This window comes from Zootoca vivipara, chromosome 6, assembly GCF_965207765.1.
Source record: "Zootoca vivipara chromosome 6, rZooViv2.hap1.1, whole genome shotgun sequence".
Lineage (NCBI taxonomy): Eukaryota > Metazoa > Chordata > Lepidosauria > Squamata > Lacertidae > Zootoca > Zootoca vivipara.
Window position 1 is genome coordinate 83587768 of NC_142589.1, and position 26710 is coordinate 83614477.

A 26710-nucleotide genomic window follows, 5' to 3' on the forward strand; every position below is an offset into this window, starting at 1 on the left:
CTCTAGTAACCTCAATGTTAGATTACTGCAATGCTTTATATGTAGAGTGATTTCTGAACTTCAGCTGGCACAGAATTTGGCAGCTCGGCAGCTCACTGGGACAACACTGTTTGAGCATATGACACTGATCCTGGTCCAACTGCGCTGGCTTAGTTTCCTGGCCGAATTCAGAGTGCTGGTTTTGACCTACGAAGCCTTAAACGGCTCAGGACCGCAATACCTCAAGGACCGCCTCTTTCCATATGAACCTACCCAGACCCTGAGATCATCTTCTGAGGCCCTCCTTCGTATGCCTCCTCCTCAAGACGTCAGGAGGGTGGCAACACGAGAGCAGGGCCTTCCCTGGAGTGGCTCCCCGTCTGTGGAATGCTCTCCTCAGGGAGGTTCACCTGGCGCCTTCATTATACACCTTTAGGCAGCAGGCAAAAACATCCCTCTTCTCCCCATTCAATACCCTTTTAAATGTGTTGTGGGAATGGGGTTATATTGGTTTGTGTTTGTTTTATTATGTATTTTGTGTTATCATTTTGCATTTTTATGTTGTGAACCATACCGCGATCTTCAGTATACAAATATAATAAATGGTAACAAAGAAAATAATAACATTTCCCCCTCCGCAGCTGCAGAGGGCCAGGTTCCAGAGAGCCACGTGTTCAGGACAAGGCAGCAAGCAGCTGTAAGTACCTCGGCACCTGCTCCTCCTCCTCCATCACCACTATTGCAGCCCCAACCCTCAAGCTGTGCCCCCCCCCGTCTGAATTCTGGGTCAGCCCCACACCAGAAACCCTCTTCAAGGAAGCCTGGGAATTGCACTCCTGCAGGTGGACCCCCCCCCCTCAAATGACACTTCCAGTGCAGCTCTTGGACTGTGGACACAACCCTGTGCCCATTTTCCAGATAGGCAGCAGGTGGATTGATGGCCCTGCCCCAAGTCTACCTGCCTGCCTGCCTGCAGTACCTACCTGCCTGCCTGCCTCTCTGCTGCATTTCTATCCCACTTTCTATCCCAAGGCGACACACGTGGTTCTCCCCCTCCTCATTTAATCCCCACAACAACCCCGTGAGGTAGGATAGGCTAAGAGGCAATGACCGGCCCAAGGCCACCCATTGAGCTGCGTGGCTCAATGGGGATTTGAACCCTGGTCCCCCAGGTCGTAGTCCGACACTCCAGCCACTGATCCATCACTGGGTTAGGACTTGAACTCAGTCCTCCCAGGCCCAGGGTTCTCCCACTGGTTCTCTGGGCCTGGCAATCGCCTCTCTGGACGTTTTGCAGGTCAGCACCCTCCCTGGTGGGCTCTTGCTGGTTCCCTGCTCCTCCATGACTCCTGCCAGCAGATCTCTAGGTGGGAATGGGTGTCTTACAAAGCCGTGTGTTTAAGTTGTGATTTCTGCATTGCAGGATGTCCCTTCCAACTCTACAGTTCTGTGGTCCTAAGTGTAACTCAGGTGTGCTTACTTCCAGAAGTGGTTGGGGCCTGTGTTGCTCTGTCGCAGTAAAAGCAGCAGCTTTACTTACAATAATAGAACTGCATAGTTTGCAGAGCACCCCAAGGGTCATCTAGCCCCACCACCTGCAGTGCAGGAATCATAGAATCATAGAAGAGTTGGAAGAGACCACAAGGGCCATCCAGTCCAACCCCGTGCCAAGCAGGAAACACCATCAAAGCATTCTTGACATATGGCTGTCAAGCCTCTGCTTAAAGACCTCCAAAGAAGGGGACTCCACCACACTCCTTGGTAGCAAATTCCACTGTTGAACAGCTCTTACTGTCAGGAAGTTCTTCCTAATGTTTAGGTGGAATCTTCTTTCTTGTAGTTTGAATCCATTGCTCCGTGTCCGCTTCTCTGGAGCAGCAGAAAACAACCTTTCACCCTCCTCTATATGACATCCTTTTATATATTTGAACATGGCTATCATATCACAGCTGCAGAATCCCACCAGACCTCTCCTTAAAAAACCCCAACGAAGAAGCGTCCACTACCTTCTGAGAGAGCCTGTTCCCTCGTTGCGCCTGTCTCTTGGAGGCTACAAAACCCTGTGCCCCTTCAGCTCCTCCCCAGCCCAGACCGATTGTGCCCGTGTTGCCACTGGTGTTGTCTACTACAGAGGCCAGACCCCCCCGGCTGTACCCCATTCCCAGCTGGGCCTTTGGGGTCCCTGTGGGCTGGCAGAGATGCCTCCCCCACCTCCTGCTTCTCTCCTGCTTTCCAGACAGCCGGCTCCAAAGGGAATGAGCATCTGCAGCCCCCCGCAGGCAGCCCCCCGCACCTGTCCCCCGAGGAAGCTGGTGACGCAGACCGAGCCGTAAGTCGGGAAGAGGGTGGGGCGGGGGGTAGGCAGACAGGGAGGCACGTTCTGAGGGTGGAGGAGGCAGGTAGGGCTGTGCCCCCCTGAAATATTCTCGGAGTAGAGAGTGAATTTCATGCTCTTTATTCAGCTCGTAGTCATCAAGGAGAAGAAGAGAAGAAGAATGCCCTTTTCCCAAAACCATCTGCTTATATACATTATTTACACAATGGGCTTTGCGTGATTGGCTACTTCAGTGCTACACCTGTGGGCCAATCAGTTTGTGGATTGACTTCTGCCAGCAGCCTTATTGGCTGCTCCTGCAGGCCAATCAGGTTGCGGATTCACTTCTGCCAGCCGCCTGATTGGCTGCTCCTGCAGGCCAATCAGGTTGTGGATTCACTTCCACCTGGAGTTGGATTGGGTGGCTCCTGCGGACCAATCAGACTGCTGATTCTGGATCCTATCGTTCTATGATTCAGCTCAGTACATAACACACACACCCCAAGAAGGGGGGGGGGCAGGTCACACATTTGAAGATGTGGGATGGAAGGCAGTTTGCGTGACAACGGGTGCCTGAGCCTGTTGCCCATCCAAGGTGTGGTGATGTGGAAGAAACAGCTTCTGCTGCCTCTTGCATCTCCATGCAGTGCCTAGTTAACTCTGGAACTCCCTTCCACAGGAGGCAGCGGTTGCCACCAACTTGGATGTCAGATTGTGCATATTCATGGAGGAGGAGAGGGCTATCGTTGCCTACTAGCCACGAGGGCTATGCCATGCCCTCCACAGTTGGAGGCAGCCATGGTTCTGAATGCCCATTTCTCGAACCTGCAGGAGACAGTGGCTCTTGCGCTCGGATCCTGCTTGTGATCTTCCCACTGGTTGCCAGCTGTGAGAACAGGATGCTGGTCTAGTAGACAGGCCCCAGTTGGCCTCATCCAGCAGCCAGGCTCTTTGTATGTTCTTATGGAACCTCCCCGGTCCAGAGGTAGTTTATCTGGATTCTTAGGTGAAAAGAGCAGGCTGGACTAGATGGGTTCTTGGCCTGATCCAGCAGCTCGTCTTATGCTCTTAGGTTATCTGAGATCACCCTTAGGAGGGGCAGAGAGGGGGAAGCTGGCTCTGGGCTGGCCAAGAGGGGAGTGGAGTTTAGGACCCTTTGCCAAAGTTTGGGATTTCCTTTCCCAAAAGTCTCCACCAAAGTTTAAACCAGATGGCGAAAGGAGAATTGCTGGGTGGTGGTGGTGTGTGTTTGGGGTATGTGTGGATGGTTCTTCCAAGCAGGCTGGGAGGAAGAAACTCCCACTAGCAAAATAGCTCCATCATCTTCTCAAAAGAAGAAGGAGCCCCTGGGAGAAAGCTGTGATGGTTCAGCGAACTGGTCCCCAACTGGTCTGGTGTGCTGTGTGGACATTCTCTTGGTTTCCTCCCAGGCCCAGAAGGAGAAGCTGCATGAGGAGCTGAAGAGAGTCCTGCAGAGGAAAGGTGAGAGCCAGCGCAGCTCCGAAGAGGCTGGGGCAGCCGAGGAAGAGGAGAGGGGGGAGCGCCTGGCCCCAGCCAAGATGGAGGCGCAGTTGAGCTCCATGGAGAAGACTATTGAGACCTCCGAGCTGCTGGAGATCATCGTGGAGACTGAGGCGGAAGCCGGGGTCAGCGGGATGAGCGTGGCCGGAGGGGGAAAGAGCGGCCTCTTCGTCAAGGACGTCCTGAAGGACTCGCCTGCTGCTCGGGCGTTGAGCCTCCGTGAAGGTGAGGCTCCCTCTTGGTGAAGGGAAAGGGCAGCCGCCTTGCGCAAAGCCAGAGTCTGGCTCCCTCCTAGCTCAGTGTTGCCTGCACAGGCTGGAAGCAGTGGCCGTCCGGGGCTTCTGCTCCCAAACCTCCCTGGAGATTTAGTCTTTATTGCATTTATGCCCCACCTTTTCCTTCCAAGGAGCTCAAGGCGGCCTGCGTGGTTCTCCCCCTCTTCACTTAACGCTCACAACAACCCTGCGATGTGGGTTAGCCCCTCCAGGTCTCGCCCAGCAAATGTCACAACAACAACTCTGTCTGTGAGGGAGGTGAGCCTGAGAGTGACCAAGCGGTTTCCACATTGGTCATTCCCAGGTCCCGGTCCAATGCTCTAACCACTGCACCACACTGCCAGTGAAGGGAGGGAGGGCGGAAGGGGGGCCTTGAAGAGCAGGGGTGATTCTCTGCTCTGGGTTGGCACAGCTGCAGCCCCTCCCTTATCCTTTATGAGATGGGGGCAGCTTCTTTACAGAGAGTTTCGCTCCCTGTGCACAGCTCCTAGGAGACCAGACGGAGGGAGAGGCAAGGGAGCCAGCTGGCGGCTCTGTGCCCTGCTGGTGGACTACTCCTTCAGGACCTTGGCAGCCCTGGACGGGGTTCAGCCTTGGTACGGGTTAAGGGTGCAGCTGCTGAACAGGGATGGGAATGGTCTCTGCATGTGGGCAGGGGCACTCTTGCCAGTTGTGTCAATAATTCCAGAGCCAAAGTTTGTGCTCCTGTAAAGTTGCCCCGGACAGCGTCTCTGGAGTTTCAGGCCTGGGGCCCTGTTTTCTGGCCTGCCCCCTTCCTGTAGATAGAGCTAGGGGCAGCAGGAGGGAATGCACTGCAGGGCTGTGGCTCAGCTTCTACGTCTTCCCCTGCCCCCCCCCCCTTGTAGGCGACCAGCTCCTGAGTGCCAGAGTCTATTTTGACAACATCAAGTATGAAGACGCCTTGCAGATCCTCAAGTGTGCCGAGCCGTACAAGATCTCCTTTTGCCTGAAACGGACCGTACCCAGCACTGACGTCTCCCGCAAGCCTGGAGCCACCACCTTTGAAGTCAGGGGCCCCAAAGCCAAGATGGCCAAACTGGTAGGTGGTCCTAGTATTGCTATGTGGTGCTGGCCCAGTGACAGGGTGCACCCCCCGCTCTGTCTCCAGGGGTGAGAAGGTGCCACCCCAGAGTTTGGCATAGATATTCTATGAACTGGTACTGAGAGGCATCACTGCCTCAAAACCGGGATGCTGAACTTGGCCATCCTGCCTAGTAGCCATTGCTAGTCCTCTCCTCCCCCGTGACTTTGTCTAATCCACAGGAGGCAAATTAAAAAATTACTTTAAAAGAGGAATGGTCCAATTCATGGAGGAGGAGAGGGCTGTCAGAGGCTCGCAGCCACAATGGCTCTGCTCTGCCTTTGAATCCCAGTTGCTGAAAACCACAGGAGTTGCTCTTGTGGTCAGATCCTGCCTGCTAGTTTCCCACAATGGGCCTCTGGTTGGCCACTGTGAGAACAGGATACTGGACTAGATCTCCTCTTATATTCTCTTTTGTTGTTGTTGTTTAGTCGTTTAGTCGTGTCCGACTCTTCGTGGCCCCATGGACCATAGCACGCCAGGCACTCCTGTCTTGCACTGCCTCCCGCAGTTTGGTCAAACTCATGTTCGTAGCTTCGAGAACACTGTCCAACCATCTTGTCCTCTGTCGTCCCCTTCTCCTTGTGCTCTCCATCTTTCCCAACATCAGGGTCTTTTCCAGGGAGTCTTCTCTTCTCATGAGGTGGCCAAAGTATTGGAGCCTCAGCTTCACGATCTGTCCTTCCAGGGAGCACTCAGGGCTGATTTCCTTTAGAATGGATAGGCTTGATCTTCTTGCAGTCCATGGGACTCTCAAGAGTCTCCTCCAGCACCATAATTCAAAAGCATCCATTCTTCGGCGATCAGCCTTCTTTATGGTCCAGCTCTTACTTCCATACATCACTACTGGGGAAACCATAGCTTTAACTATATGGACCTTTGTTGGCAAGGTGATGTCTCTGCTTTTTAAGATGCTGTCTAGGTTTGTCATTGCTTTTCTCCCAAGAAGCAGGCGTCTTTGAATTTTGTGACTGCTGTCACCATCTGCAGTGATCAAGGAGCCCAAGAAAGTAAAATCTCTCACTGCCTCCATTTCTTCCCCTTCTATTTGCCAGGAGGTGATGGGACCAGTGGCCATGATCTTGGTTTTTTTGATGTTGAGCTTCAGACCATATTTTGTGCTCTCCTCTTTCACCCTCTTTAAAAGGTTCTTTAATTCCTTCTCACTTTCTGCCATCAAGCCACCCAAATTGGGAGTGAGTTCCACAGGGCTTCATTAACTACGAACCCCAAAAGGTGGGATGGGATCCAGTTTGGGGGCGCAGGGTTTTCACTGCAGAACTTTGGCACAGGTTTGGAGGAGATCCCAAATTTGGGGGATTGTAGTTAATAATCCAGCTCTCACTTCCATACATCACTAAGTGAAAGTGAGAGCTGGACCATAAAGAAGGCTGATCGCCGAAGAATTGATGCTTTTGAATTATGGTGCTGGAGGAGACTCTTGAGAGTCCCATGGACTGCAAAAAGATCAAACCTATCCATTCTGAAGGAAATCAGCCCTGAGTGCTCACTGGAAGGACAGATCGTGAAGCTGAGGCTCCAATACTTTGGCCACCTCATGAGAAGAGAAGACTCCCTGGAAAAGACCCTGATGTTGGGAAAGATTGAGGGCACTAGGAGAAGGGGACGACAGAGGACGAGGTGGCTGGACAGTGTTCTCGAAGCTACGAACATGAGTTTGACCAAACTGCGGGAGGCAGTGGAAGACAGGAGTGCCTGGCGTGCTATGGTCCATGGGGTCACAAAGAGTCGGACACGACTAAACAACAACAACAACAACAGTTAATAATCCTGTTCCACAGTTGATGCTGCAGGGAGAAGGAACCTCTTTCACTGGGTGTCCACGGGTTCCAGCGTTAGGAGGGAGGGAAACGCCCCTGTATCTCCTTTCTCCATCCCACGCATCACTTTATATACATGGCTCCTTTCCCTCACCTTCTCTCTGGGCGCCTCTTGAGACTCACACGGCCCTTGCACCTCTTTTCCCAGAACATCCAGAGCCTGACTTCGCTGAAGAAAAAGAAGAAGAAGAAGAAGGCAGCGGCGGCGGCTGCAAAGGCAAAGGACCTGCAGGTGGTGTCAGGGGTGTCCTGGAGCGGGGATGTGGCTGGCGGCAAGCTGGACGTGGCTCCTGTCGACGTGGAGTTCTCTCTGCCCAAGTTCTCCAAGCTGCGCAAGGCTAAGAGCGCAGGAGAAGTGGCCGTTTCGGAGTCCAGCCCGGACATCTCTCCTCGCCTGTCTTCCCTGGAGACCAAGCGGCGCAGGCTGAAGTTCCCCAGGTTGAAGGTTAAAGAGGCTGCGGCAGCGAGAGCCAAGGGAGCTGGGGGCTGGCTGGAGGTGGGCCTGCCCAAGGCTGCGGTGGAGGCGAAAGCAGCAGGCGGCCTCTCCTGCTTCAGCGTGCCCTTCGGCAAGACCAAGAGGGCGGGGGCCAAGGCGGAAGGAGAGTTCCAAGCCCCACAGGTGGAGCTCGACCTGCCACTGCCCAAAGCTGGGCCCGGCAGAGGGTCCCCCAAAGGCAGAGTCCAGGCCACCCAGTTTGGCCTGCCCAAGGTGGAGGCCTCCCTGCCCAAAGTCAGCGGGGTGGAGATCCCAGAAGGGGGTCTCCAGGCCGGGCTGAAGCTGCCTGCGGCCGAAGTGGCAGCCCCCAAGGTGGACGTTGATCTGTCCTTCCCTGGGCTGGAGAGAGCCGCCCCAGAGATGACCCCTAAAGGGGAAGGCTTCAAGATCAGGGCCCCCAAGTTTGGGGTCTCTGCTGAGGAGGCGGAGCTGAAAGCACCCAGCGTCAAGGTCCCTGCTGTCGAAGTGGCCCTGGGCAAAATGGAAGAGCGGGAGGAGGAGAAGCTGAAGGCGGAGGTGGCTCTGCCCCGCCTGGAGGTGGGGATCCCCTCAGTGGAGCTGGAGATGCCCCTGCCCAAGGGGAAGGCTGAAGCGGAGCTCCCAAGTGTCTCCACCAAGGTGCCTTTGCTCAGCCTGCCCAAGCTGGGCTCCAGAGCCCCCCTGGAGAAAGGGGAAGAAGAAGAAGGCAGGCTGCCCCAGGTGGAGCTCAGCATGGGGAGGCATGAAAGCCCCAAGGCGAAAGCCAAAGGCGCCAAGATCCAGCTCCCAGGGTTCGGGATCTCCCTGACGGAACGCAAGCCAGAGAGCAAAGAGGGGGCCATGTTCCCCGAGGTGAAGGTTCCATCTCTGGACATCGCTCTCCCCAAAGTGGGCGATGTGCAGCTTTCCAGGCCCATGGTGGAGGTGGCAGCCCCCGCCGGGAGGCCAAAGTCAGGAGAGGTTGCCGAAGCACCCGGGTTCAAGTTCCAGTTGCCCCAGGTGTCTCTCCCAAAGTTTGACCTCTCTGCCAAGGCAGACTCCCTGCCCCAGATGCACACCCAGGTGCCCAGGCTGGAAGGTGAGCCCGGCGTGAAGGTCAGCGTCCCCAAGGTGGACCTCTCCTTGCCGGCAATGAGGCTGCCGGACATGCAGCTGCCCAAGGCCCCCGTGCCCAGGCCAGAGTTGGACATCTCCATGGAGAAGCCGCGGGTGGAGGTGGCCGTCCCTTCCGCTCGCCTGAGCTGTCCGTCGGCTGCCGTGCCGGCACTGGACATTGACTTGCCCAAAGTTGGGCTTGAACTGGATCTGCCAAAGGTGGAGAGGGAGCCGGCGGCCTCTGAGCAGCTGCCCCGGGGAAATGAGGTCAAGTTCAGGGTGCCCTCGCCCAAGGCTGTGAGCAGAGACTTGGAGGTGGAGATCAGTGTCCCCACGTGCCAGGGGGGCCTGCCAGAGACAGAGCCAAGGGAGAGGGTCTTGGGGGGCCCTGATGTCAGCGGGATGGTGGCCAGGATCCCCAAAGTGGACCTTTCTCTGGGGAAGGCACTGCCGGGAGGGGAAGGAGCGGCAGAGAGCAGCTTGGCTGTGAAGGGCCAGCCTTTGCCAAAAGTTGGCCTGGAAGTGGAGGGGGCCAAAGTGAAGATGCCCTCTGTCGAAATCCCATCCGTCAAGATCCCAGACATGACCCTCGAGGGCAGCAAAGCCCTGGAGGCGGAGGCTAGTATCAAGGCGCCCAGATTTACACTCCCCAAGTTCAGCATCCCTGGCCCCAAAGCCTGGAAGGCCAGCCCAGAGGCCTCCGCACCCGAGGCGGAGGGTGGCATGGAAGCCAAGCTGAAAGTGCCAAAGTTTGGGATTTCCTTTCCCAAATCGAAAGTGGATGTGGAAGGGACGGCACACAAGGCAAGGGCCCTTGAGGCTCACGGGGGCGTGGAGCTGCCGGTAGTGGATGTCGCAGTGCCGGCGGTGGACGTGGACCTCGGCCTCCCTGCGTGGCCCAGTGAAGAGCCTTCTGCCGCCCCCTTGCCCGAGGTTGGCATCGAGGTGCCCGACATCAAGCTGAAAGTACCCAAGTTTTCGCTGGCCAAATTCCGGGGCAAAGGCAAGGAAGGGGACCTGGCATTTGAGAGCCAGGAGGGCAAGTTGAGAGGGAGCAGGGAGGCCCTGGCAGGAGACCTGGGCACAAAAGTGCCCGAAAAGGAGGCCAAAGCCTCCAAGTTCAAGATGCCCTCGTTCGGCCTCATGCGCAGGGACACAGCGGGCATGGAAGCAGAAGCCAAGAAAGCCCCTGGCAGCCCCAAGGAGAAGCCCAAGGGGGGCCCCTTTGCCAAGATGCCCAAGCTGAAGCTCTCCTCCCCCAAGGTGGAAGCAGACCGAGGGAAGCTGGCACACCTCCAGGCCCCGCCCGAGCTTGAAGTGAAGGTTCCCCAGGTGGAGCTGCCCAGAATCAGTGCCAGGGATGGGGTGGGGCTGGCTGTGGGTGCAGAGAGCCCCACCCTCAAGGTGAAAGTGCCCTCTCTAGAGATCTCCATGCCCAGCAGCAGAGGTGAAGGGGAGAAGCCGGTGGTGGACGTTTCGGAGGCCGACCTCCGCGGATACGAGGGGGAGCTGAAGATCCCCAGGGTACCCTCCGTGGGCATTTCCACCCCCAAACTAGAGCTGGAAGTGAGTTTACCCACAGCCGGGGTGGAAGAACCCACACAGCCAGCAGAGGCCAAGATCCAGCTGCCGCAGGTGGAGCTGCCAAGGCTTGGGAGAGCGGAGGAGGGCGGGGCAGAGGTGCAGCTGCTTGGGGGGCACAGGCTCAGCTTCGGGGAGGAGGGTGGGGATGGGACGCTTGATACCTCCCTCCTGGGCACCAAGATCCGGTTGCCCAGAGTGGACCTCTCCTTGCCCAAGGGCCGCTTGTCAGATACAGAGCTGCCCCTGACGGCAGAGGGGGGAGAGGTGGGCCCCGAAGGGTCAGAAGCCAAGTTCCGGATGCCTTCAGTGGGGCTGCCCAAGTTCTCTGCCCCCCGAGTGAAGGCCCCTGAGGTGGAGCTGGATGTCGGCTCGGAAGCAGGGAAGGGGGTACGCGCCAAAGCTGGGGGCCCGGTCATCAGGCTGGCCAAATTTGGGGGCTCCACCTCGGACAGGGAAGCAGAAGCAGAGGCGGATTCGCCCCGAGTTCCACAGCTGGAGCTGAAGGCCCCCAAACTGAGAGGCAGCGCAGAGGCGCTCAGCCCCGAGGCCAAGGAAGCAGCCCGGATCAAGATGCCCTCTGTGCCCATTGGCTTTGGCCTTGCCAAGGGGGAAGCGGAGGCCCGGGGGTCCCCCGAGGAGGGAAAGTTCAAAATCAAGCTCCCGTCCCTGGGCCTCTCCAAAGCAGGTGCAGACACCCAGCCCCTCTGCCCCCCGCCTGAAGGGGCGGACTTCTCCTTCAAGATGCCACAGATCGCCCTGCCAGACGTGGGCTTCTCAGTGGACCAGGAGGGTAAGAGTGAGGCTGCCCGGCGGGAAGCAGGGAAGCTGCCAGATCTGGATGTGGAAGTGGGAGGGTTCGAGGCCAGGCTGAAGGCGCCCCAGATCAAGGTGCCAGCTGTGGAGCTGTTGGGCTCCCAGGGGGATGGCTCTCCCTCTCCAGGCCGGCGGGGCTCAGGCGGAGGCGAGGCGGAGGGGAAGAGAGCAGCCTTCCACGTGCCCGGCGTGGAGCTCTCGGCCCCCAGCCTCAAGGCGCATGCAGAGTACCAAGTGGAGGAGGCCCAGCTCCGCCATGGCAGCTCGCAGGAGCTGAGGGGGGGCCGAGGTTTGGAGACCCCTGAGGCGGAGGCAGGGAAGAGGTACAAGGTGAAAATCCCGAAGTTTGGGCTGTCTTTGCCCAAAGGGGGAGCAGAAGGTGGGGAAGGAGGACCCCCTGGGCACGAGGGGGAGGCCAAGGTCAAGAGGCCCACGTTTGGGCTGGGGAGGGCCAAGGGCAGAGGGGCAGAGGGGCTCCTGGAGGGGGAGGGGGAGGAGGCAGATGGCAGTAAGCGGGGGATGGCCAAGATGAAGCTGAAGCCCCCCACCTTTGGGCTCTCCCTCTCACCCAAGGCGAAGGGAGGTGGTGCTGAAGTGAATGGGGAGCTGGAGGACGGCTCTCCCCTGAAGATGAAGGTGCCCAAGCTAGGCTTCTCCAAGGGCGAGGGGGGTGCCCAAGTCAATGGGGAGCAGGCGGGGGCCTCTCTGCACAATGGGGCCAAGCTGGGCAAGATCCGCCTGCCGCAGGTGGAGCTCTCCTCCCCGCCCAAGATGGCAGGAGCAGACTTGGAGCTGAACCTGGAGCTGGTGCGGGCAGAGGAGGCCAAGGACGAAGCCCCGGGGGCCGGCAGGGGAGCCTTGGCGGCCCTCAAGGCGGCCAAGTTCAAGTCACCCAAGATCTCCTTCTCGGGCTTCAGGAAGCGCACTGGGGAGGGGGCTGCTGGGGCCGTGGTCTCCTCGGCTGCCCGGGTGGAGATGTCTTCTCTGGAAGCGGCTGAGATGGGCGCCAAAGGGGAGAGGTCCCCAAAGTCCCGGTTCCCCAAGGTGGCCCTGAGCCCCAAAGCTCAAGGGGGCCTGGAGGGGGGCTCCGAGCAGGGCGAGGGGGGCTTGAGGATCAAACTGCCCTCGGTGGGCTTCTCTGGGGAGCATGAGGGGCAAGTCTTGGAGGGCAGAGCGACGGGGGCCAGAGGAGAGGCAGGGGAGGCGACTGTGTGAGTGGGACAGTTGCCCAGGGCCCTCCTGCACCCTGCCCCACTTCCTGTGTAATGCTTAGCACTAACCACAAGGGGGCACCGGCCTTGGGAAGCAATCAGAGGCACCCCAGTCAGTCGAGGCTTCCCACCTGCTTTTGCAAGCCTGCCATGAAGGCGCCACCCTCCTCACAGCCGGGGGGTGGTGGTTTCTTTTCGTAAAAAACCAATGTGAATAAATACCCCCCCAGTGCCACCCCCTGGCTGGTCTTCCTGTCTTCAGAGGCCCCCACCCCGCCCAGGAGAATCTAATGCATCTTCGGTTGAGAGTGTCCAGCAAGGAGATTGGAGATGGTTGCCAGTCAAAGGGTAATTTAAGACGCAGGGGAAAAAAGAGCTCCGCTCCTCCCCTCTTGTGGAAATGGGGGTGGGCGGGGCAGCTTCAGGGAAAATTTCCAGGAATCCTGGAAGATGACACTCCAGACTCATCTAGTCCAACCCCTGCAATTCAGGAACCCCGGTTCTTAGTCCCGCCACCTCCCTTGAACTGAGCAACTCAGATGCCTGAAGCAGCGCCCCGTTGGAGAGCAGCCTGGAGCTGGCCGGACCTTTTGGACGGCTGTTTCCATCCCCCCTGCCTTCTGCTGGCAGGCCCGGTTGGGAGTTGTAGTCCAAAGCGGATTGAGGGGGCTGGTCCTGGGGGGCCGGCTGAAGCCATTGTGCTGGCAAGGCCTCCTGGGCCAACCCCCTCCCCCAATATCGGGCCTGAGTGTTTCTGTGGCTCTTGTGAGTCCGAGATCATGGAGTTGAAGAGACCCCAAGGGTCATCTAGGCCCACCCCCTGCAATGCAGGAACGGCAGCTGAAATGTTCCCTTGTGGGGTCTGGACTAGGGGGTGTTTCAGGTGGTTTTCAAATTGGAACTAACTTTTGGCACAAAGTGGGGGGGGGGCTCTCTTCAGTGCCAGGATCCAGGGTGCTCTCATGACCTGGGAGCCAATCCTTCACCACTCCCTATAAAATGGGTCTTCCCCCCATCTTCTCCTTGCAGGACCCCCTTGCCTTCCTCTTTGCTCAGAGTCAGAACCAACTCTCTCTCAAGGGACCCTGGAGCCAAACCCTTCCAGAGTTTTCTCTTTCTTCTCCCACTCCTCAGCATTTCCTTCATTGGGGGGGGGGGAGTTCGCCAGCAGTCCCCAACTTTACTTGAATTCGGAAGATAGGAACAAGGGCTAAATTGTGACTTGCACCCACCCACTGACCCTCTGCCTTGATTTCAAACAGCCATGAATTCATCCCAGACCCACAAATGTAAAATATCTCCTGAGTTCCCCCAAAGGGGGGCCACTTTCAGGTGTGTCAGTGAGGGAGGGGGTGGGGTGCAGGGAACACGTTCAGGTGTTGACATGCCAGGAAGGGGCAGCGGGGGGGGGGGGACAGACGTCCTCTAGCTTCTCAAGCAAAGGGTGGGAAGGAATACTTTCTTATTGCTCTTGAGATGTACAGAAATCTGTTGTCCTAACTTTTAACAACACAGGCCTGCTGTGATGGGCTTCATTTTTCCCCCTTGCCACTAAAAAATTCCAGTTAACTGCCTCTTTGCCGATTGTTATGTTTAATTACTTTTTTTAAGGTAAAGATGTTAGGCTGTATCTTTGCTACACTGTACTTACTGCTGTTTTTTTTCTATTCTGGGTTTGAATAAAAATTAATCTGTGGACTAATATTATTGCTTTTTGTGTAATCTTTTCCTGTTGCTTGATATACAATGGAGGCTTATTAATTTATTTCTTCATGGCATTTACACCCCCCTTTTTTTCTCCAGGGGCTCCAGGTGGCACATTCATGGTTCTCCCCCTCCCCATCTAATCCCCACAACAACCCTGTGAGGTGGGTGACACTGAGAGGCACCGACTGCCCCCCCAAGGGGGATTTGAACTCTTGTCTCCCAGGTCCCAGTCCAACACTCTTGCCACTGCCCCACCCTGGCTCCTGTCCCTCTGCAGTCTCCCGTCCCTTCTCTCTCCCTCTCGCTACCCAGACACACCCTCCTGCTTTCATGCAGCAGGCCAGGCCCAGGAGTGGAAATGGCCAGGTCTGGGGCAAAGGAGATTAGGGGCGGCTGGGGGGAGGGAGGCCTGGATGATGCTCCATGCCTGGTACAAGGCAGCCCGAGAGTCACTGGCTGCAACTGTGTAGAAACGGGCATCCCCCGACAATACAGAGATTTATTACCCTTCTTGACATCCCTTGGGCCACAGGTCCTGCATTGCAGGGGGTTGGTCTAGATGACCCTTGGGGTCCCTTCCAACTTTAGGATTCTATTCTTCATTTTTGAAGGCAGACAAGGAGCAAGAGCAACCTGCCTTCATAGAAGGAAGAGGATTGTGTCTTCATCTCGTTGGTTGCCCTTCTCTGGTAGGGTTGGCATATTTTGAATAGCAAAACTGAGGCCACGATGATGACTCTCCGTTTAAATACCCCTACAATATGTAGGGTAGAGAAGCTGTGATATGTTTTGCTGGGGGGGGGCAGGAGAAGAAAAGTTTCCTGCTTAGCAGGGGGTTGGACTGGATGGCCCTTGTGGTCTCTTCCAACTCTATGTTTCTAAGAGGAAAGCAAGTCTTCAAGCCCCAGTTATTTCTATGTCTCCTCCAGAAAGTACAGCCCAAGGACGTTTAAGCAAATTTTAAAAATCCACCAGGAGAGGAATTTTACCCCCCGAAAAAGAGGACGTGTCCTGGAAAAAGAGGACACATGGCAACCCCACCAAGGTGCTGGCTGGGTCTGCATCTCTCGACTCACCCTTGGTTTCTGTTTCAAACAATCCAATTAAACATATTAACCACTCCCTCTTTCTCCACCCCAATCTCCCCAGCGATTTAAGGTGCTCACTCAGGGTTCCTGTTTCCTTTTGAAATGAGGCACAGAGAAGTCACTGGTGTCTTCATGATACATGGATTATTGACACTATCTGCAACCTGAAAATGGGAGATGGAGGGCTTCACAACACTGACACCCCTAGAGGCTCTTGCTCCTCCCAGGGCTGCTGCTGTGGATCCAAACAAACCTCAAACATCCTGCTCTGCCTGCTGCTTCTCCATCCCATAACTCCTCAGCTCTGCCGCTCACCTTGCTTCACCTGTGGAAGAAGGGGGCCCTCTCACCTTTGCCTCTCCTACCGAGTCCCTTTGTTCTCTGAACAGCCCATGACCCCAGCCTGTCACTTCACGGGAAACTTGCCTGGTTGAAGGAGCTTTAAAGACATGCTGATTCCAGAGGATGAGAAGTGTCTAATTATACACAGTTTAATAAACATGGGTTTGGCAACCCAAGTCTTCTAAATCAAATTCTAACACTTACTGAATCCAGGAATTTGGGGGCGTTTAGCACCCACAAACTTATAACAATGTCATCTGAGGTGGAATAAAAGGCTTCCTAGGAAAGTCCCTTTGACAGCTTCTATATTGTTTCTAATGTGGCTTCACTAACAGATAAGAACACATGATATTTATTGCTGAAATATAGACACAAAACAACATATGCTACAATACAGATGCCCCACCCCCGGCAAGCGGAACACCTCCATTTGTATCCCATGTCTATGAACCCTGTCTCCCCCCCTCCACCTGCCCTTTCGGCCCCCCTCGCAGCCCCCCGGGGACCCCCCTCTTCCTGGGACAGGGCTCTCTGCCCTGGAGCCCCCCACCACCGACCCCCACCAGAGCTGCCCAGGGGGTCCCCAAGAGAGCCAAGACCCCCCCCCGCCCGACCCTGGAAGGCTTCCCGCTCCTCCGCTCCCCCGCCCAGACTCCCCTTCCCAGCCCCGGAGCCCCAGGCAGACAGGCAGGCTCCCCTTTCCCACGCACACGCGCCCAGTCCCGGCTTCTGGGAGGGGGGGGTCCCTGCGCCAGGCGCCCCTCCTTTCGGCCCAGAGGCCCCAGCACTCTCTCCAGGCCCCACCCATTCCGGGGCCAGGCGGGCCCAAGTTCGTCCTCTTCCCCACGGAGGGACCAGCTCGCCCAGGGTTAAGTGGAACTGAGCTGGCTTCCTAGAGAGGACAGGAAATGCAAGCGGGGCAGCTCCCCTGACGTCACTTCCTGCAAGAGAATCTCGTGCAGAGCGGTCTCGCCCTCACCTGCCGGGATCTGGTGGGTCTCATCTCTACTCTAGGGAGAGGAGAGCGGGGATTGGGGCTGCGGGGAAGCCTGTGGAACTCCCTCACCTGGGAGGCAGGAGGAGGGTCCAGGCAGGGCCGGGCGGAGGAGGGGAAGGGGCCCCTGGCCAGGTCCATCTGTCCTTCGTCCACAAGAAAAGGGCGTTTTTTTTAGGGGGTGAAGTGCTATAGGTTCCTCCTGGATGGACCTCATAGGGATCTCAAGCCATAGAGCAAAATAGGTATTTTATCCAAGTAATCGTTGAACTGAAATACAATCAGGAAGAAGCTCAAATTTAAAATATTTTATTCATAACAAATTCATAATGCGAACACATTGGCATTGGGCAATAACAAAATTTCCTTGAGAAACACAATTTACAAAATCTAGTCTAGAAGCTTGTTATAACATGAAATAATAAGAGGTGTAAGTATAGAATGGAAACTACTTAGAATTACAAATAGCTCTACTTCAGCTTTCTGCTTCTCCTCCTTCTTTTGAGCTCCACTTTTGTAACTTCTGCTTGACATTTTAGAAACTTAAGTAAAATATGTAATATAATTATAATATTTGTATTGTATATAGTGTTATAGTAGCATATGGGGGTAATAGGGAACTGTACTGGTAAATAATAATATAGGCCTATTAAATAATTAAGATGAATATTTTTCTAAAGTAATTATATAATGGGATCAAAATAAATAAATTATGTAAAGTATTACATGAAATCAATCAGTAGGCATAAGACTCATACCCTTTAGTCTACACTGCCTGATCATCAGTCTACCAGCACTTTTTAATACAGTATTAGATAACAGGTACAACAGCTTGACCTACATTCAACTCTGCTGCCCTGCAGTCTGCAGCTGCATGTTACATGTTGCCCTACAACCAGTCCATGCAGAATGTAGGCACCCTATATATAGAAAGGAGCAAACCAGGGATATTTTAGGGAGCCTATGACTTATGGTACATCACAGGAGCCTACACAACACAAAGCACTGTTGCTGTATGTAGGCTTTATTTTATTTGTTTTTTAATCATATTTTGGAAATGTACATCCAGGTTTCATTCCTTTCATTTTTGCCCCCCCCCCAAGAGAGTGGGGCCCTAAGCTATAGTTTGTTTTGCTTATGCGTATATCTGGCACTGCCACCAACCTAGGTGGCTTTAGAAAGGATGAGAGGAGCAGAGGACTCTCAATGGCTTCTTGCCACGATGCCTGTGTTCTGCCTCCACTGTTGGAGGCAGCCCTGCTTCTGAAGGCCAGCTGCTGGGAAGCGCAGGGGGAGAGTTGCTCTTGGGCTCCAGCCCTGCTGGCGGGCTTCCCAGAAGAGAGCCCAGGTTGGCCGCTGACAGAACAGGATGATGGGTGGTATTCACCCAAAAGGAAAGCAGAGGCCAACCTGGTAATCACAGAATAGACAATTCAAGATAGGAGAAGAGGGGGTCAGGGAACATCTAGCTCCTTTAAATGAATTCAAATGTCCAGAGCCTGATGAGCTGCACCCAAGGTTATAAAAGGGCTTTCAGATGCTACCTCTGAAGGTGACCCGGAAACTACAACTAATCCAGAATGCGGCAGCTAGACTGGTGACTGGGAGTGGCTGCTGAGACCACATAACACCGGTCCTGAAAGACCTACATTGGCTCCCAGTACGTTTCCGGGCACAATTCAAAGTGTTGGTGTTCGCCTTTAAAGCCCTAAACGGCCTTGGCCCAGTATACCTGAAGGAGCGTCTCCAACCCCATCATTCTGCCCGGACACTGAGGTCCAGCTCTAAGGGCCTTCTGGCGGTTCCCTCACTGCAAGAAGCAAAGCTACAGGGAAACAGGCAGAGGGCCTTCTCGGTAGTGGCACCCACCCTGTGGAACGCCCTCCCATCAGATGTCAAAGAGATAAATACCTGACATTCAGAAGACATCTGAAGGCAGCCCTGTTCAGGGAAATTTTTGATCTGTGGCATGTTAATGTATTTTAAATCTTTCTTGGAAGCTGCCCAGAGTGGCTGGGGAAACCCAGCCAGATGGGCGGCGTACAAATAATAATTAATCATCATCATCATCATCATCTCGGAGCCTCTGTCTATGACCTTGGAGAATTATTGGGGAATAGGTGAGGTCCCTCAGACTGGAGGCAGTCCAAGATTGTCCCCATCTTCCTAAAGTGTTTGGAAAAAGAAAACAAGGTAACTACCAACCAGAGATCCCAGGACATAGATACCAGGAAAGGTCCTAGAACAGTCGGTCTGTGAGCACTTGGATGCTGTGATTAGCAAGACCCAGCATGGGTTTCTCAAGAACAGATCACGCCAGATGAATCTCATTTCTTTTTTTGATAGATGTGAGGGGCAAGGGATATCGCGAAGCCCCTCCCCTCCTGAGTTCCAGCCCAGACCCGAGCGAGGCTGAAAAGAAGGAAAGCTCCAGCTCAAGTGGGGAAACAGGAAGTGGGTTCCAAGGCTCTGGCAGGGAAAGAGAGCCATCGTCCCAGGTGGGACAGGAAGGGGAAAGGAAGGGGGGCAGGCCAGTCCCCCCAACTCCGGAACTTCGCAAAAGGCGTCGGGGGAAGAGGATGGGTCTCCCCAAGTTATTATGTTGGCGCAAAACGCGCCAAAAGCCACTGGGAGGTTCTGATTCAAGCTAAACAGATGTGTCTTTGTAAATAGCACTGCCATTAGCACTGTAAATACTCTGCACCAATAAAACCATAAAATGCAGAGCTGTGTAGAGTCGTTACTCTGAAGTAGCCTTCTCCAGCCACCGTGACAATAGAGTTACAAGCTTGGTGGATCAGAGGAATGCTGCAGACATAGTGTATCTTGATTTCAGGAAGGATTTGACAAAGCCCCTCACGGTTCTGTGATTCTGTGACTCATTGTGGGAGCCCTTTGACCTGATCCTGCAGGACTCATCTGCTCTTATGCCATGAACCCTTTTTTGTCCTTCTGTTAAACTGGAAGTTCTCACCCCTACCCACCCACACACCTATTCAGGAATCAGGCAGGGATGTTATCCAGGCTCCTGGCTGACACATGTGTGTCCTTCAGACATGCAAGTCCTCCAGGTCCAGAGGATCTTTGGTGGCTGAACCGAAAGCCGCGCTGTGAACCTCTGGAGGTATCCCGACCCCAGGAATCTAAGGCAGGAGAGGCCCTCCTGGAAAGAAAGCACTCCTGGTCACCAAGGCCACCCAAACAGATATGGCTGGGTTGGGGTGAAGCTCTGGAACTATGAAGTGGGGTTGGGAGGGACCCCCACTATTGCCTTGGGTCCAAATTACACTTGATACAAATGACTCACTTGTCATTCACAGTTATGGCTGCTTCTTCCTCCTTCTCCCCCACCTTTTTTTGCAGACAGCTTTGACTCTGAGCTGTGGTGCAATCCAGTCGTGATTCCTAGCAAGACTCAACCACGCTTGCTCAGGGAACATTCTTCTTCTCTTGACTATGTATTGATCTTATAATAGAAGAATGTATTTGATTTGTAGGATTTGTTGCACCTCGCATTAGGGCCCACAGAACTTGGCAGAGGCCCAAGGGGCTCCTTCGGATCTCTTGGAGACTTCCCGGGAGCCCAGATGGATGAGCAAGACTCAGCTGGCCCTGAAGCAGGAAGAGGCCATGCCATCCAACATGGGAGCAGTGGGAGATTCTGTGAAAACTCCGTGCAGAAGATTCTGGTAGAGGAGGACACGCTCCAGTCAGCTGTGCAGAGCCAGCAGTTCAGGCAGTTATTCTACCAGGAGGCCAAAGGACCCCGAGAGGTTTGCAGCCAACTCTACCACTTTGCCCATCAGTGGCTAAAGCCAGAAAGGCACACGAAAGCCCAGATGTTGGACCTGGTGATCTTGGACCAGTTCCTGGCTGTGCTTCCACCGGAGATGGAGAGCTGGGTGAGGGAATGTGGAGCGGAGACCAGTTCCCAGGCAGTGGCCCTGGCCGAAGGATTCCTCCTGAGTCAGGGAGAGGAGAGAAGGCAGGCCGAGCAGCAGGTGAGGGAGACTTTCCTCTGGGTATTCCCAAGGGGCTCCAAAGAGGAGGGAGAGTAGTCCCAAATTATTTACTAATGGCCCATCCTTTTTTGGAAAGTGGGAACACATATTTTTATTATTGTTAATGTAATAATATTGTTATTATTTTAATATCCCACCCATGTGGCTGAGTGCCTTCCAGCACATATAAAAGCATACATAAGAAGACATCATATCCCCCCTCCCCTTCGTCGCTCTTGCTCCAATTGTCCCTGCCCCAACACAGACCTGGTTGCCGGGACCCACCGCAACGCGTGCCCTCTCTTGCAGGGAGGACCCGCTTTACCTTGTTTCTCATCATAAGATGTCTTCTAAAAGTTAATCAAAAGTTATCTGATGGGAGGGCCTTCCACAGGGTGGGTGCCACTGCCAAGAAGGTCCTCTGCCTGGTTCACTGTAACGGGTTGAACGAAGGGGGTGCAGGCGCTCCTTTCGTTATACTGGGCCTTTGCGGCTGTTTAGGGCTTTAAAGTTCAGCACCAACACCTTGAATTGTGTTGGGAAATGTTCAGGGAGCCAGTGAAGATCCTTGAGGACCAATGTTATATGGTCCTGGCAGCCGATCCCAGACACCAGTCTAGCAGAAGCAGGAAACAGCTTTCACCTCTGTCCCCTGAAAGCGCTTGCCTCTGCCATTCCTTTTCTAATCCTTCTCCCCATTCTCTGTTTTGAATCCTTGTTGCTTTCTCAGGGGAAGGATCTTTTTGCAGAAATGGGTCTTGATTCTTCTGAGGCAGAGAAGACTCCGTTGGACACCAGAGAGAGCCCTCTGGGTAAGGAGGAAGGAGTGTTTTCTGCGTTTTGTCACATTCTCTTGGTTTTGAAACTAATCTGTGAGTTCTTTTCCACAAATAATATATGAAATGGGTACAAATGTCCAAATGTACTCAGCAGGGGACACTTTTACAATAGTAATTATTATTAGTTTTCAATTACAGCCCAATAATAGCCTCATTATAACAATGGCAAATTACAATATAATTACTAATATCAATCATTCAGATACCAAATTATATAATTTAGGTGGCCCCATGCATTTCAGAACTGATGGTTGGATGATTTTATTTCTGCTTTCCAAAATCCTATTAATTTCAATTACACTCCAGTCAAGATAACAAAGCTTTATACAACAACTGCAATATTAATGACATTCATATTGATGCATTCAATAATATATAAAACTAAAAGTGAGGCACCCCAGCAATATCCTTATTCTTCCTGTGTGTGACAAATTTTCTGTTCATGGTGTTTCTTCCTGTCCTTGTAAAATGTTCTGTCTATCTTTTCTTGGTTGTTGCTGTTCTCCATCATTCCTTGGGCGGAGCTAATATCCCATTGTGGTTTCAGAAATTCTCCATCGCTCCGTCCTGTGCTTTGTTGTTTTGCAACTTTAACAGCAGCTGCAGAAATCACACTGTCCCAATAAATAACCTGTTTTCACCATTTTTATTCTCCGCCTGGGAAGGAGAGGGATCTGTCGAACTACAAATGACTCAGTAATGAACCTTATCAGTCCCTTCACAACTTGCAGATTCCTTACATCCCTCCATCTGGCCGAAGATAAATTTACAGTTATCCAATTAAATTAAATTCCAAGACCTTTTAGCATTATTCAGTTCAGTTCGTAAATAATAAAGAATGGGGAAGAGTCGGCTCTAATTCTCCATCGTAAACCTTTTGCAAAATAGAGCTTCCCTCCCCTTTTCCTTTTTATTTTACACACAAAGTTCCATTTGTTGTTATATTCGATATCTGCAATCCAGTTTTGTCCCTGCTCACCTGCACATATATAATTTGAAGTAGCATTCAATGGTGGGTTGCCAAATCATAAATGTAGAGAAGAAAACTTTATATAAAGAAGCCATAGGCTTCCCCTCCCTCCCCACCGTCTTTTGCACCAAATGAAGTCTTCTCTCAAATTCAACCCTTAAATACCTTGCAGCTGGTTCCATTCCACAGTTTTTGATCTCAACTCTTCCAGCAATGCCTGTACATTAGTAAATTAATCTCTCTACTTGACAGAAGAATCTCTGCTTCTTAATGCCGGCAAATGAGGGTTTTCGGCTGACAAACGGCTTTTGCACTCAGTGCCTCCCTGCCTCCCGCAATCCATGCCGGAGCGAGAGCCAGGTACCAAGACGAACTGGGAGTGAAGCCCATTCCCCCCTGTCCCTGGGGGGAACTTGCGAGAATAATTACCGTCAGTCATCCTTGTTTTTCGTTCGCCAACAATCTCCCACTGCCTCCATTAAGCCAGAGCGGAACCGGAAGCCAGCAGGGAAGACTTTGAGGAAGCCCCATCAGTGATTAGAGATGAACTGTTTCACCTGAGAGAAGCAGGCGCTTACGGTTTCCCACTTTCTTTTGTCTCTCCAAGGTGACAGAATGATGCCACCAAGACCTGCTCCTTCATCTTTTCATGGTGGTGGAGGGGAGGCAGCGGCTGTGGACCCAGATCAGGTAGGGGGAAGAAGCCTTGTAAGGAAAGACTGCTTGGATGAATGGTGGGAGGAGCCAGAGGAGAGGGAGCCGACTGGGAGGAGAAGGAGGTGTCTGAAGCTGGAGAGGGAACAGGGCTCAGTGAGCAGAGGGAGTCTGTGGCAGAGAGCAGCCCAGACTCAGAGGCAGAAATTGCAGCAGTAGAGTGGGATGAGGAAGTCAAAGAGGGGTCTGGCCATTGTAGAAAACAACAGAGCCAACTGTAATGGATCACGTGAATGTTTTTAAGAGGACAGCCTATTCCCTTTTCTGTTAGGGTCCAGTGTGCTTTGAAGATGTAGCTTTGCATTTCACTGATGAGGAGTGGGCGTTGCTGGATCCTGACCAGAGAGCTCTGCACCAGGAGGTCATGGAGGAGAATCGTGGGATCTTGGACTCTCTCGGTAAGGTTCCCTATTGGATCATGCTATCTGTTTTGTAATTCAAGACATCTCTCTACATGTCGAACCTCAGATATTTTGATGGGGCTCAACAGCACCACCCACAGCACCTGGGATGCTAACACTCCCACAGCAAACCTTGGATGGATGGCTATTAATTGTTTCCCCTGTGAATATTTTTCCTCCAGTTCTGCCTTTTAAAACCATGATCAGGCTGTCTGAACTGCCCAGGCCTTCTTAAATGTAGGCTTCAGAGTGATTTGGGGTATTGAAGTAGCTTCAGTCAAGTTTCCTGTTTTTGTTCTTACTTCTGTCTCTCTTTGGTTGACCAAAGAGTCGACTGACATAGGAGATGGCAGATTCCACAACTGGACCAAACAAACTCCATCCCAGAAAAGAGCCAGGCTTTTTGAATTTCAGGCAGTGAACCCTGTAGTAACAATAATGATAATTTTATTATTTTCTCCCTGCCCATCTGACTGGGTTGCCCCTGCCACTCTGTGCAGCTTCCAACAAATATAAAAGCACAAGAAAACATCAAACATTAAAAAATTCCTGATACAGAGGTGCCTCCAGAAATCCTCTAAAAGTTGCATAGTAATCTGAAATCTGATGGCAGGGTGTTCCACAGGGTGGGTGCCCCTACCCAGAAGGCCCCCTGCCTTGTCCTCTATAACTTATCGCAGTAATGTAACATTTAAGTAAGGATACTTGAATAACAATAATGCTGATATGACAAGTTTCGGCTGCATTCTGTGATGTCAAGAATTTAAGAAAACATCCAAATTGCTTTAAGGTGATGCATATCATAATTATATTTTTCAGCCATTAAAGAAATCTATATTTGGCAACTGCTACACACATTTGTTCAATACAGAAAAAGTGTTTTTCAGCACACTTAAGTTCCCGTTTGCCATTTTTATTCCGCTCCTCTTACATTGCTCACCACAAGGCAGCTGAATAAGACCACACCTGTCCAGTGTCAGTGTTCCCAATATTTCACCAGCTCTTAAAATTTGTTTAGATTTACTACTGCATATAGAACTGCGTGAAAAGGACAATAGTGACTTTGAAAAAGATTGGGAACCCTTTACATCATACTTGCAGAAACAAAAAAAAATGGACTCGTTGGCAGGATTTAAATAAACATTTACAGCTTTATTGATAGAGAACAATAAATTTTACAACATGGCAAAATATTATTTTATACAAATAACAGATGAGGTAATAAACGAGAAATGGAAGCTGAGGGAAGTCAACAGGGTGGGGAGAAACTGGAAAATGAATGTTATTGATATGGGATATTTGTTACAAGAAAAACAAAAACCAATAGAAATTATTTTTTAAAAATTGCTGCATATTGAACAACTTAGCATATTGAATATATCTTAATTTTGGACAGGGGAACCTTTCAGCATTGGCCACTATTTAAATAATAATAAAAGCATATTTTATTTATGAAGATAGTACAGATCCATATTTAAATTTGAACAAAATGACATTACCAAGTTAAGCTGTAAAAAGTTAAGAGAGGAAACATCCAATATTCAACTTGATTTGTATATGAAAGTAGACATTCTTACAGAACAAAAGGAACATTATAGCATCTAACTGCCTTCAGTTCTTTCCCTGTCACAAGCATTAATTAGCATTGCTCCATATTTTCGAGCTGCACTTCTTCCTGGGGCTCTAATCCGTTTGCCTCTGAGTTTCAGGTGGTGATAAATTGGAAATGAAGAAGAAGGGGGACCACAACGAAATCCACACAGTGGAGGAGCCGTATCAGGATTCAGAGTGCAGAAAGAACTACAGTCAGAGCTCCCATTCCTCTTCCCATCAAGGAAATCCCCTTGAGAAGAAACCCTATCACTGCTTGGAGTGTGGAAAGAGCTTCACCTTGAAAAAGAGTTTCACTTTCCATCAAAGAATTCATACAGGGGAGAAACCCTATCACTGCTTAGAATGTGGAAAGAGCTTTAGTCACGGCTCCCATCTCACTTCCCATTGTAGAATTCATACAGGGGAGAAACCCTATCAATGCATGGAATGTGGAAAGAGCTTTAGTCACGGCTCCCATCTCACTTCCCATTGTAGAATTCATACAGGGGAGAAACCCTATCAATGCATGGAATGTGGAAAGAGCTTCAGTCGAAAGAACAGTCTCACTGCTCATCAAAGAATTCATACAGGGGAGAAACCTTATCAGTGTGTGGTGTGTGGAAAGAGCTTCATTCGAAAAGAAAGTTTCACTTCCCATCAAAGAATTCATACAGGGGTTAAACCCTATCAGTGCTTGGAATGTGGAAAGAGCTTCACCAGAAAAGAAAGTCTCACTTCCCATCAAACAATACACACAGGGGAGAAACCCTATCAGTGCTTGGAATGTGGAAAGAGCTTCACCTGGAAAGAAAGTCTCACTGCCCATCAAAGCGTTCATGCAAGGGAGAAACCCTTTAAGTGCTTGGAGTGTGGAAAGAGCTTCACCTGGAAAATAAGTTTCACTTCCCATCAAAGAATCCATACAGGGGAGAAACCATATCAGTGTGTGGAATGTGGAAAGAGATTCATGAAAAGTGCCAGACTCACTTCCCATCAAAGAATTCATACAGGTGAGAAACCCTATCAGTGCTTGGAATGTGGAAAGAGCTTCACCTGGAAAGAAAGTCTCACTTCCCATCAAAAAATCCATACAGGGGAGAAACCCTATCAGTGCTTGGAATGTGGAAAGAGCTTCACCTGGAAAACAAGTTTCGCTTCCCATAAAAAAATCCATACAGGGGAGAAACCATATCAGTGTGTGGAATGTGGAAAGAGCTTCAGTCAAAGCAACAATCTCACTTCCCATCAGAGAATTCACACAGGGTAGAAACCATTTCAGTGCCAAGAGTGTGGTCGGAGGGATTTATGAAAGTCTGGTCTCATTTTTAAAGTTCTTTAAAAAAACAATTGGAGCTCTTAAAAGTTCTGAGAGCTGGCTGAAAAAGCTAATAGCAGGACAGGTTTGAACAAGTTTGTTTCTCTTTGAAGGAAAATATGTCTTCTACTCTGAGCCACTTAAAATTGTATTACTGCAAGACACCCACTCTTCTTTGGACATCTAAATTGCTAAATTGTCCTCTTGGACACATTGTTTCTTTTTTTCTTTCTTATGGTTCCTCTCAAAATAATTATTTGGTTAATTCGAATCTTAATTGGAGAAATCGGTTTTTATGTTAAACAGATTATGTGTACTGGGTATCAGGCTGGGGGAAAATACAGGAAACAGGATCTCTTAGGAAAGAGTTATTCTGTGGCCTTGAGAAACTGATAAGGTGCTGCTGGAAAAGGGAGAGTGGGATTTTTACTATGGCAGTTCTAAAACAGATAACATCAGGCCTGAGAAGAAGATCTTTGAGGCAAGGCCCAGGGGGCAGGCCCCCATCGGAATTGGAACTTTTCGCTGACTTAAAA

At 51.9% G+C, this 26710-nt stretch overlaps 2 protein-coding genes across 3 annotated transcripts in view; both read left to right on the top strand.

The window, feature by feature from the left end:
* The window catches only part of PRX (periaxin), a 31730-nt gene extending 17816 nt beyond the window's left edge, over positions 1 to 13914 (top strand). For both annotated transcript variants that reach the window (XM_088671248.1, XM_060275439.2), the window contains exons 2-6: positions 621 to 676; positions 2216 to 2308; positions 3724 to 4039; positions 4956 to 5149; positions 7181 to 13914. In XM_088671248.1, the coding sequence (XP_088527374.1) occupies positions 621 to 676; positions 2216 to 2308; positions 3724 to 4039; positions 4956 to 5149; positions 7181 to 12214 (5693 nt within the window). In that variant the 3' untranslated portion in view covers positions 12215 to 13914. The remainder of the gene's footprint in view (positions 1 to 620; positions 677 to 2215; positions 2309 to 3723; positions 4040 to 4955; positions 5150 to 7180) is intronic.
* A 2356-nt stretch (positions 13915 to 16270) lies between these two features.
* On the top strand, positions 16271 to 26451 carry LOC132592272 (uncharacterized). The gene is made up of 6 exons (XM_088671256.1): positions 16271 to 16339; positions 19839 to 20342; positions 21073 to 21154; positions 22759 to 22841; positions 23137 to 23263; positions 24976 to 26451. The coding sequence occupies exons 2-6, from the start codon at positions 19929 to 19931 to the stop codon at positions 26124 to 26126; spliced, it is 1857 nt and encodes a 618-aa protein (XP_088527382.1). The 5' UTR covers positions 16271 to 16339; positions 19839 to 19928; the 3' UTR covers positions 26127 to 26451.
* Positions 26452 to 26710: the final 259 nt, after the last annotated feature.

Excerpts from the sequence above, each read along its gene's own strand:
- LOC132592272 (XM_088671256.1), top strand. The coding sequence starts at position 19,929 with ATGGATGAGCAAGACTCAGCTGGCCCTGAAGCAGGAAGAGGCCATGCC. Across the intron at positions 20,343-21,072 it reads GAAGGCAGGCCGAGCAGCAG|GGGAAGGATCTTTTTGCAGA; the intron begins GTGAGGGAGACT and ends TTGCTTTCTCAG. Across the intron at positions 21,155-22,758 it reads CACCAGAGAGAGCCCTCTGG|GTGACAGAATGATGCCACCA; the intron begins GTAAGGAGGAAG and ends TGTCTCTCCAAG.